Below are 12,798 nucleotides of genomic sequence, written 5' to 3'. Positions count from 1 at the left end.
GGAATCCCAATAAAAACTATTACTGACTATATTTTACGAATTAATATTTTAAATGAACATAATTGAATGCATAAAGCGTGTTTTGACAATACAATAATATAAAAAAATACAATAACCACAGATATTTTAAGAATCGAGAACACAATGATTATAATATCTACGCCTAACTTATTCCAAAATCTTAAATTTTCAACCTATTTAAGGCGCTAACAAACAGTTGATTCAATGCTCACCAGCTACCAGATACTGTTTTGAATAACTGCTTCATTTGGTAAATTGTATAAGACGGAGTAGATGCAAATTTTACTAATCATGAAAAAGAAGATTCGTTTTTACCTGTAGGCAATTCTAGTGTGGAAAGGATCACAGGCGTGAAGTCCGGAAGAGTTGAAGTAGTGTCCACCCCTTGGAAGAACCAGCACAGCAAAAAGAGCCACCGATAGCACCCACGTTAGACTGATCACCAATACACAACCCTGAAATAAAGCATAATGCATTTTTTTTAAAACTTTTATTCTCCTTCATATATTTTATATTTATTAATATATGTAGACCCTATATAGGAATGGACGTTGCATATTTATAACATTTTAATAATGTATGGCAATATATAATGTAGGGAGAGATATTTCATAGGAATGGAAAATGTGTGTGGATAAAGATTGGAGGGCGGAGTTTTTCTTATATTATCGATTTATCAAAATCAAAATATATTTTGCAGCGTTATTGTTGAATAACATTTTTTTTGAATTATTAATAACCATGTCCTTGGTTTTTTTTCGTACAAGGTGGTTTTGATTGAATTTTGAACAATCACAAACACCCAAGCTTTGAGATAAACACATAAATCTTGTGTCTTCACCGGGATCGAACCCAGAACTCTCGTGTGGAAGGCCATTGTATTACGCACTGCACCACGAGAACCGCCTTGTTGAAAATATTAGACACTGTTGGATTAATCCCAGAAACAAATTTCGTCGTCTCCACTTTATATTACAAATTTAAAAAAAAACCTCGACAATTTTAGAGTGTATGTTGATAGCAGCGATGGAATTGTTCAGTGAGGTAGGTAGTCATATTTATCTATTGCGTAAGATCATTTGAGTGTAGTAGTGTCTAAATTGACTGGATATTCACATAAATGCATCGATTATGTTGAGGCACGTCATTTTGATTTGAAAAAATGGAATCAAATCCAATCATATTCTTTTTAATATTACAACAAGCCTTGGAACCTAACCCTTTACTGCATGATTTTTTTTTTTGAAAAATTTTATTTTTTCTTGGTGTCAAAATGCCTTGTGAATGAAGGAAAAATAATAAAAAAAATATTTTTCGAAAATTTCATTAAATTTTGTATGTTACTGCGTAGTGTCGCAGATTTACGACATTTGGAAATCTTACATTTTAGTATGACAAAATACAAAACCAAATGAAAACAATTATAAAAAACTAATGTACACACCTTATTTGATGTGTAGATATTTTTATTCAACCAATTTCGATCTTCTGTATATTTTTTTTTATTTATTTACAAATGCGGATTTTCGCGTACATACGAATTCGTCAACTGTCAAAGCAGAAATGCAAAGACTATAATGCAGAAATGCTTTATTTCTTGAAATGTCCAAACAAAATCGGTAAAGTAGGATGTTTATGGTAAAACAGTTTTCTAGGCATCGAAAAAGGATATTATTTGATAATTTACACAGATGGCATTGGCTATATCAAAATAGTTTGAAATGTCGCAAATTTGCGACATTATGCAGTAAAGGGCTAATGATAGTAGTGTAATAAAACAGTACTGTAGTAGTAGACGCAGTGAAACGATCACATAAATACCAAGAATTTGAGAAAATCACATACAAATTGTGTTGTGACCTCACCGAGAATCGAATCCAGAGCTATTGTATGAGTCTTTCTTCTCTTCTTGGTCGTGCACTCATGGCTGAGGATCGTGACCACATTTAAATTTCGCCATCCTTTGAGCGACCAAGACTTTCCATCCTTCTCGATCTTCTGCTTCGATTGTATGAGTAACCAGTGCCCTATTCACTGAATTTCGGGGGCGTAGTGATATACCTTCAGATAGCTAATTTTTATTTCTGTATTTCGCAATGATAAAGCCATGGGCTATTTACTAGTCGATAACAATATTCGCAATGAATTGGTAGCGTTGGAAGAAAAATACCCTTTTAAATTTTACAGTAGAAACGTAAAAGAATTTTGATTAAACATATAATATTATGTTTTATTGTTTGGGGGTAAAATTATAACGGTCTGAAGTGTGGCTTTGTTGACGCTTAACGCTAAAATGCCCCGTAAAGCGGAGCATTTAAATAACTCGAAATTTTACCTCATGCGCGCTCATAAATTTAAATTATTCATCCCATAAAACATCTCGGGTAAACAGTTTTCCATGCTTTACCTCGCAAATTCGTATCTTAATAAAATAATACATTCTCTCGCCACATCGCAGTGGCGTCAAATGTAGAGATTTGAGACTATTGTTAGTGTTGCCATCCGAATTTAGATCATAGTAAAATCGTAATAACATTGATGAAAGTGTTGTAACACGATTAAACTTATTTAATTCAGTATTTCTCAACAGGGGGCGATATACTAAAAAGCTACTTTTTAGGAGAAAACAATAAACTTTAGTGGGGCAGTCATAATAAACTATTAAAATTATATAAACACAAATAAAAACGATTAAAATTCAATAAATAAATTATCACAGAAATTGTCGTCGTCGTGTCATCGAGGCGGTATGGTAATTGATAATAGGTATTTTATTATATACGATTGGATCAGACCAAGTACATTTTTATGATATTAGACGATTGGCTTTTTCAGTACTCACAATGCGCCTGGCGTGTGACCATTAGATACATATAATTTCACTGCTGATCAGTTAATTAACACATATAATTATCATACTAATTGCTACACGCCATGCGTGTCTTTAGCACTGACCGAGTTGTGGTAATTAACTGATCAGCAGTGAATGTGTTAGTTTTGTTTTTTTTTTAATTATTGAAAGGGGTTCGAGATGACAACACGTTCCCTTATCCCATTAGAAAACCTGGAGAAGTTACATTTTAAATTGGATACTTGCCAATAATGTCAAAGGACAACTATTACTGATACTTGACCACTTTCGTTTCGTCGATTTAAAACAAAAATCAAACTGCCTCTGCTTTGGTGCATCGGTTTACACGTCTTAACATTGTTGTATTACGATGATTAAGAAAAAATAATGACAAAAAATGAAGATAATTTCTGAACATATATTATTTAGTATAATAAAATTGCGAGTACATTTTCACAGCTGCTCTAGGACAAGGCCAATAATAATAATAGTCATTCGATTCAAATCAATTCAATTTCAATTCAATTCAATTTCAATTTATTTTCAATTCAATTTATTTATTTTTACATATTGTGGACATTACAAATTATAAGTTTAAGTCGTTCACAACATGACATAAAAAAAGAGATAGATAGTATGCTATTAAACAGTAGAAATATGTACATACAAAAATATTAATTATATAGGTACATGGAAATACGATGTCACATCTTGTTAAATTTTGATTTACTTGGGTTTTTCTTATTAATATTGATAGCATTTTCTCAGAGACTAAGCTGCTAGTAGGTAAAGTAATCAAATAGCAGCGACAGAATGATGAGACAGCGCGTGTCTACATAAAACCACTGTCTATCTCATTGATTGAAAAAATATAATTAGTCCATAATTTTATTCTGAATGTATCTGACTTTATTTCCGTGTTTCACGCGGACGAAGTCGCTTGATGTCGCTAAAACTGAATACAATTATAATGTTATCATGATTCTAACGTTAGGCTTCTAACTCTGGTCAAAGTGCGATGTCATGGTTATTCTCACTATCACAGTGGAAATGATTGTGACATAGTTGCTATAGAAAAACTATGGACGCGTTTTTCTCTTTGAATTTCTCCAAGCATATACCTACCCATTAATAATCTGAAGATTTTTATCTTACCAGATTACATTTTTAATATCAACTGATTGCTATACATTAATTTATCAGCAATTTGGAGTAAGTAATCAAAGAACTATAATATACATTTTTAAACGTTGGTAATACCATTTATGCAAAAAATTAGGTCTAAGTAATCGTGAAAGCTTTCGGTTTCATCACCAAATATCACAATTAATACATATCTACCTATTGCAATATCTTATTATAACATAACGCCCTATAAAATATCTGAATTATTTTTTTCAAACGTATACCTTTAATTATTTTATAAAGCAAGTCAAAGTCACACATTTTGTTGTACATTTATATCTAGAAATCGAGCACCTAGAGCAACATTATTACAATAATTGTCATAGTTTTAGTATTTTTGTACCGAATTTTAGGTATCTAGATGATATACGAAAAATAGACAAAAAACCTTTGAATGTTTAAATATAGTTAAATTTATACTATATATCATGACGATTATAAGTAATATTGTGATTATTTCTATAATTGTATTATTGTATGAATGTTCGTGATATAAAATTATTTAACCATAATAGAGATGGTCTACCTTTAGTTTTGCTAAGTTATGGAGAACGAATCAGATAGTAATACTAATTAAATAGGTACATTAAAAAGCTAATCATTTATTATATTATTTCAAACATAATAAGTAATATATTATTATATATATTATAGCTCAAGTGAAATTTATGTTTGGGGATCAAAGTGGGAGAACGTAATGAGTGATAAAGGCAACGGTAGTGTACAGAGAGTTACAATGTTCGGAGTAAAATTAACGGTGTGGAGTGACGGACTTGTTATGAGTGAGTGAGCCGAGTGACGGACTCGTGATGAATGACGAGTTATGGGTCGTCCTTTCTATTTATACAAATGCAGTCCATACAATACAAGAGACATTGTTGCAATTAAACAAAAATAAATACTATTGATCAAGGTTATGATTGAGGAAATCCTGTCTATCGATTTCGTCACTTTGTTTTGTTTTGACAACAAAACATAAATATTGAAGTGTATGACACTTATAATGCTGAGTGGTATGATCGCTATTATAGATGTTTATAGAATAAGTAAAAAAAAAAAAAAAAAGAATAAGTAAAAATGGCAAACTTTAAACAGCTCTACACTTTTTATTTTTTTTGTCACATATAAATATGTATATGAAAATGCTCAATATATCACGAATGAATAATCAATCCTGCTGAACAGACCTATCATCGAACCAAGTCGGGCACGTATCGCGTTTGACAATACCCGGATGTGGCATACGATCCGAAAGCCGAAAGAGCCGCCCGTAGACCCCCGGATAACCACACATGAGCCCGCAAACTTAACCGTATGAAACCCGGTAATCTCCATTCGCAACTTGCTCGAGCCCTTTAGTACTATCCGCGGTATCCTATAGTCTGGAGGTTATTTAGACGGATTTAATATATTGTATTAAGAAGCATATTGATTATCTTCTTTTATAGTGTTAACTATCAATTCATGGTGGAACTGCATTGTATTATTTGATTAATTATTTGTTTAATTAAATAAAACAAATATTTAATCAAATAATATTGATTAATTCTGATAAATAGCAGTCAAAAGAATACTTACCTACTTATAACCATGTATGTAGTAATTAATAAATTTAGTGTTTCTATACAGAAATACTACGAAATAGTTTAACATGTAATTTAAGCTAACTTCAAGTATCGACACGTGGTGTAACCTACTATTTTTTTTCCTCCAAAATTACGAGTTCTAATGAAAAAATTACCATATTTAATGTTAAATTAGATAAAATTAAAAATATAATTCAGGCGTTAACAAAATAATAATATGGATACGTGCTATTGATGTAGAGGAAGGACAGATTTTTCTGGCATTGCGGCCATGACGAAATCACTTTGGAACATTGTTAATATCATTTTAAACTGACGATACTAATACATATTGCACATAAATCTGACACCATTCTACTTTAATATGGTTTTATTATCTATTTTAACATAGAAACGTTTACACTAATACTCTTTTATAATAGGTACCTAATGATATTGGCATCTTACTAAGCTTCAAGAGTCTCGGTTTTTAAGCTTTGAGAATCGATATCTCCGCCGAATCTTAGTAGTACATTGGGACGACCGCGTTACAAACACCTGAGTTCATGAGCAGACACAACAGCCTTCGGTGATCGAAATTATCATGAAGAGACGCTTTACGTGGCTGGGACACGTGTTCCGGATGCCGCCAAAGAGTGCGACATTTCGTACCCTTGTGGCACAGCCTCAAGAGTTCCGTCGCCGTGGCCGGCCCTCCCTCACCCTTCAGACGTGCTACAAAAGCGATCTACGTACTGAAGGTCTGACATGGCGGGAGGCACAAGAGTTGGCGATGGACCGAGGGAAGTGGTCCGAATTTGTGCTTGTCCTATGCCCCAATGCTAGGTCGTGACAGGGTGGAAGATGAAGAAGAGAATCATAATGACATAATACATTTTTCTATAAAGCTATTTAATCTAAGTTCTCAAAGATACCCCAAGTTCTTCATTTCCGACTTTCATACAGCACTTGGCCCTCAACGAAATCGATCCTTGATAAAATCCTCCACTGTATATACGAGACGTATCAGATTTTAGATTTTGCAGAGAATATAGTTCAGAGGCTATCGAATACCCTTCCTTGTAATTATTGCCATTAGATCGAATGCATTTGCTCGCCACATTGGGTAAATTGGATCAGGAAGGTCAGTGTTGGTAGAAACAAATGACCATTCATTAGATACACCTTTTTATCTCGTAGTGTATCCCGCTGAAAGTCCTCCGGTTGGACTGTGGAATACGTTAATGGATCTAGCGGAATATACAAATAAGATTAATGGAGACAGAGAAAATAAACTCGCTATAAAGAAATAAGCTGGAAAAGAGTAATGATCAAAATTCCCACAATTTAAAATATCGATAGGTACTATCGGTTTGGTTGCGTTTATAAATGTATTTATTATCCATCATGGAAACTCTACTTAAAATCTCATTATTATATTATGGTTTTTATATTGTTAGGTATATTCAATAAATAATTAAAAAAATACTATGTCGAATAATTTTTATTTTATTTTTATTTTATTTGTTAAGGAAACAAACAGTTACATATTGGTTAAAAAATTAAAATATAATAATGAGAAGTTATTGCAACCAGCAAAGTTTCCATGTATAAATTATAATATAGTTAAGCCTAACAAGATAGAGAGTAATAATAACATAAATATAAAGAAATTACATAAGAAAATTACATGAGAAAAATGAGGAAAAATAATGAATAATTAAATTATACACAAAAAAAGTAACATTTTTAAAAAAATATATAAATATATATATATATTTATACAAAATTTCGGAGATAGCGCGTTTAAATGAAACAGGTGAATTATTAAAAGGATCAATGGTAGATAAATACATATTATAATTTAAACAAGAGCGCCGAATAAAAGAGTTTTGTGCGTTATTAGAATCGCTACGACTGACATGGTACAAAGTTTGATTTCGCGTAAATCTTGACGGATAATGGAAACCCACCCTTTCGAGTAGGTTTGGCGAGTCAATAAAACTATTGATAATTGTAAACAGAAAATATTGATCAGATATAGAACGTCGACTTTCCAAAGATGGTACCATAAAAGTTTCAGTGGTCGGAATAGAATTAGATAAATCATAACAGTAAGCTTTAAAATTGACGTGCTTACGAAATCGGTTTTGTATCGTTTTATGTATATTACGGTTTATGTATATAACGTACTGTAGATTCCACACGATAGAAGCAAACTCAACTATGGATCGAACATATGAGAAATAAAGTACCTTCAGAACATCAGGTGATCTGAAAGGTTTAGAGATCCGAAGAATAAACCAGACAGTACCTAATCTAAAGGTGCAATAACGATTGCAAATTGCCGGAAACATTTCTGAAAACTATAGCCAGGTAATATTGGTCAACAATGCAACAATGGCTAAAAGTGAAGGCAAGAGTGTCGCCAGATGAAATTGTCAAAATTCTGTAGTTTCGGTAAACATGGCAATACTGGCGACTGTTCTTGTTTTTGCTGCGTAAAATTGTTATCTTAATAAAAATGTGAATCAATGAATAATTCGAACCAAGAATTAGTTCTACATAATGAGGTACTTGTTTAAAAACTTTTAAAGAAAATCGGAAACTGGCTTTGACATTTATTAAATAGGTATAACTCACGTCCTGTGATTCAGGACGACGTAGGTACATGAATTTCATTATTAATTAAATCGTTTGTCCATTTAGTCATTATTAATTTTTCAAAGTTATTTGTATTCTAATTTTAGTTTATTTAATTGAGTAATAACGAAAACACGTGAACGAGAGAGAAGATAGTTTACTACTATGTATTCCTGCTTATATAAATACTGTATATAGTATGTCAGAAATATTGCCGGGTTTTCGATGGCAGATCGACATTTCGGCCATCGTCGGCCATTAGTCGGCCATTAGTCGGCCATTCGTCGGCCAGTATATACAACACTCGACAATATTGGGATATATTACGGGGCCATACGGATTTGTTGCAAGATTTCGGTATATTTACTAACATTAACAAGACAACTACTGCCTGGAAAAAACATGTGGATTAAAATTAATTAAAATATCATAACAAAGAATTAATACGTAAATTAAATGAGAAAATCTTGGATTAGAAGTAATGAAATTCTGCTTCACATTTCTGTGTAATCTTGCTTCATATATATTTATTTTTGAACGAATATAATTTTAACTATGTAATAATTTTAGACTAATTACATTTTGTGTTGAAGATTTTAATGTTTTAGCAATTAATGTTTTTCCCTGACTGTATTTATAAAATGTGTTTATTATTAGATGTTAGTATAATTTTTAATTTATGGAGTTGGTGTGTAAAACTCCCACCTCCGCAACCGTTATGTATATGCAGCCACGTCATACGCGGCCGCCTAACATTAACCCTTACGTGTGCCAGATCAAAGAATTTAAGCCCTTATTTTGTCCCGAGCAGAGCCGCACGGGACTGGTGATGCAACCTTGCACCGAAGTGCAAATGCATGATGTTAATTTATATGGCAACTATCAGAGTGACTTTAATTTGAAGAGTCGCAAGGGGAGTCGAGAGTGTCCCGCTCCCCGTACGCTCTGGCGAATTTAGTAAAGGCCGCAAAATTGGCCTCGGTTGCCATCATGTCCGCGTGTCCTATTGGGCCCGAATAATTTATGGGGTTATCAACCTCGTGGTATGAATTTTACAGTCCTTTGATTTGTTACCTGTAAAATATTTCGCGCATATTTTTTGACATATCGCCATTTGCCAGTTGAAAGTCTAGTATTTAGCGCTATGGATTGTTTCTCTACCAAGCAATATATAAAATTGTACACTCACGTTACGAAAATGGCAAATTTTCGACGGTCGTATTGCAAAAAATAAAGTCAGAATTCGGTAAAATAATCATAAGTACTCACCATGAGTATTAGTCAATCCCAGAACCTTCAAAGCTTAATCTTAATTTACTTACAATAATATTTTATTTATTAGGTATGTTTCTGAGGTATTTTCAAATTATGTAATGTTCAATAAAGAATAGTACTGTCCGACAACAAGATCTCGTCGATAACCGGAAGTTGCTGTAGTCGCATATGGAAGACTTCTCAGTGACGTACCTGTCATGGCGGCAACGCGTGTTTAAATAATGTATCAGCTCTCTTTTTATATGCGACTTCTTTTCTTCTTCTCAATAAACTAAAAAAATACTAATAATAATTTTAATAATATCACTTCTGATTGTTTTATATTTATTATAAAAAGAATCAAATTACATAAATTGAGAGATCCGTACACAACGGAAGCGTAAAATGAAATGATAAATTTAGGGGCGTTCCTCATTTGAAACGGAAGTATGATTAACTGCATAGGAGGGGCTTGTTAGTTCACAGTTTTAACACGTAGACAAAAAGTTCTTGTTTGACAATAATATTATATTCTCAAATTTTGTTATTTATTCGTTGAATAGAAATAATATTAATTGTCACCGCATTAGGGGTCATCCATACTCTACCATGTACATTCTCTCATCTACAATTCATAACCTAAAATACTCAAAATATGTGAAAAAGAGCTGAAAATTTGAATATCTGACATATTTTTGTAGACAACTACAATCCAAGTGAAGTAAGTAAGAAAAGCGGGTTACTAACAATAATGATTTTCCAACCTCATATAAAATTATAATTATATATTTTTATTTTTGTGTACGAATGCTCCATCTATCAAATGATAGAAGGAAATTGGTGTATGAATGACATTTTTAACAAGGGTTGCCTAGCTCATTAAAAATAAGGGTTTATAAGAATCTCTGACATACTGAATGACATGTCATCTCTAGATATTTTTTTACTATATATTATATATATTCTTGTAGGTTGAATGCTTGAGTGTTGACTCAAGTTTTCTTCATAATTTGACCCTAAGTCACGGTTGTATAAAAAACATCGTAATAATTGGGGAATACTCGTTAAGATATATGGAAATTGAACCGGAACTAAACCCTGCGACCTTGAAATCCCATTAAATTTTCAAAATTTAGAAAGAAAGCTTTAAAAATTTCGTTGTGTTTTGTTTTACTACTTATTTCATTGTTTTTGTTCGTCGATTACACAAATGCTGGAATCAGTAAAGTTATTGAAAAAACACATGACTATAGTATGAATTGTTCCGACGTAATGTTTTTTAATAATATTTACCTACAAATTTTGGTGTGCATACCCACCTAGCAGTGGTGAAGAGTAGAGGTAGGCTGTTAATATCCAACATAAATTGTGTACACTAAATTTTGTCAGTCAAACGTATTTTTTTTATTGAACTTAGATTACAGTATGTAGATTGTGTTTGATAGTTTTTAAATTTCAGTTAAACTGTTAACTTAAAAGTCTATTTCAAGCGATAATAGATAATAGTCAAAAAATATTCGTTTACAAAACTATAAATTAACGGGCACCACCTGCAAATTATATTCTTAGTTCAATGAAAACATATAAGCATGACTGACAAAGTTTAGTTTGCACTATTTATGGCAAAACTTAACGGCCTACCAGTGCCATCCACCCCTTGACACTGCCACCTAGTAAGAATATCTTACAACTAGAATATTATATCCATACTATTTGAATTAAAATAAAATTGAATTGAAATAACAATAAAATAAAATATTATTTTTCTACGTTGGAGCCACATGAGTGAGGATTGTAATCCAGATGATTTGGCCATCTTATAGCCTTCTCTATAGCTTCGCTCTAATCCATCTCGGTATTGAACGATACGCAGGGTCTTCACCAATGTGAAACCGATGGCAACTTGATTTGATCTCTCCATCTGGAGGGAGCCCTTCCTCGCCCTTTCCTAACTTGGACCTGATCCAATATCGTGAGTTTTTTTCCAAGTTGTCATATTCACTACGAACTATATACCCAAAATAAAACCAAGGATAGTCTGTCTCAAAAAATATCCATAATATTCAAGTATTTTGGTTTATAAAGAACCTTAACCACTGAACCGAACCTTATCAAAATATTTATATTAGAACAGAATCCGGAAAAGAAACTTTTAAAAGATTAGGGATTCTAATAGGTCTACATAGAATAAACCTCTCCTAGTTACTACAATTCATAAAATCATTGGAATTGATAGGACTCGATTATTAAATTAATCATCGTAAGACTAAAAAATCACAAAAAGAGATAGGTATTATTATAATACTCGTAAACAGTTGAATTTAGAACACTCTCTGACATATATTATTATTTCATGATTGCTTTACAATAGCCAAAATCACCCTTGCAATAAAAGCTACTGCTATTCAGTTGATAGGGTGCCTACTGTTTGGTTGTTTATAAACCCTCAGGATTATTACAGATAGGGGAGCAAAGTTTGAACCTTCATCGAACTATTATTCCCATTCTCCATTGTGATCATTATGGAGACAACTTAATGATTATTTGCATAATATTTGAATTTATTCTAAGAAAATACATAACATTGATCTTAATTTCTAGTTGAGTTTAAACTAATATTAACTTTATTTGCCCTTAAACAATAATTACATTATTAAGTATTGATTTCAGAAATATAGAAGAGACAATAATGTTTTACTAAGTAATCGAATCTGGACGGAAAAAATATTTAATCAAAGCTTCAAATATAAAAGTAGCTATTAAGTTTTAGATAAACACATAATCACATTTCTTTTGTTTTAATTACATTAAATAACGCCTATGGATTACAGCGGTTTACGCATTGACTTATAATGTCGTGGGTCCCAGGTTTGAATTGTCGGTGTATATATATAAAATAGGTGTATACACATATTTTTTTTCATATTTTATTTTCTTATTTCGGTATTGATAAATACTGGAATACCGGTTTTAAAAATCCAAAATACCGGAATCTTCGGTATTAAGAAAGAACACTCGTCTACGTTTTTGAAAATGAATTATAAGTTATGTGCTGCTAAAATGCAAATATATTGAGTGAATCTAACAGAGACGAAAAAATAATAAAAAAAATTTCATCAAATATATTTATATAAGTAATTGTCGCGATGAATTATTATAATATTATTTCGAAATGTAGAACACCCGTGACAAAAATGTATTGTTGATGACTGTACAAGCATTCAAGAAGCTTTTCCTGCAGCCGGACTTATTTGCACTTGAACTTTTGAGGGCTTTAGT

The 12,798-nt window shown here is 32.0% G+C and overlaps 1 protein-coding gene across 1 annotated transcript in view; it reads right to left on the bottom strand.

Annotated features, from left to right (window-relative positions):
• Window positions 1-12,798, bottom strand: part of LOC147075721 (trace amine-associated receptor 9) — a 229,679-nt gene that overhangs the window by 51,454 nt on the left and 165,427 nt on the right. Inside the window, exon 4 of the mRNA XM_085942045.1 lies at window positions 337-476. Coding sequence (XP_085798171.1) covers window positions 337-476 — 140 coding nt within the window. The remainder of the gene's footprint in view (window positions 1-336; window positions 477-12,798) is intronic.

This window comes from Rhyacophila brunnea, unplaced genomic scaffold, assembly GCF_057557595.1.
Source record: "Rhyacophila brunnea isolate RB1 unplaced genomic scaffold, BYU_Rbru_1.0 scaffold_14, whole genome shotgun sequence".
NCBI classification, from domain to species: domain Eukaryota; kingdom Metazoa; phylum Arthropoda; class Insecta; order Trichoptera; family Rhyacophilidae; genus Rhyacophila; species Rhyacophila brunnea.
The sequence above is the reverse complement of the archived record's forward strand: the minus strand, read 5'-3'. Positions and strand labels throughout refer to the sequence as shown.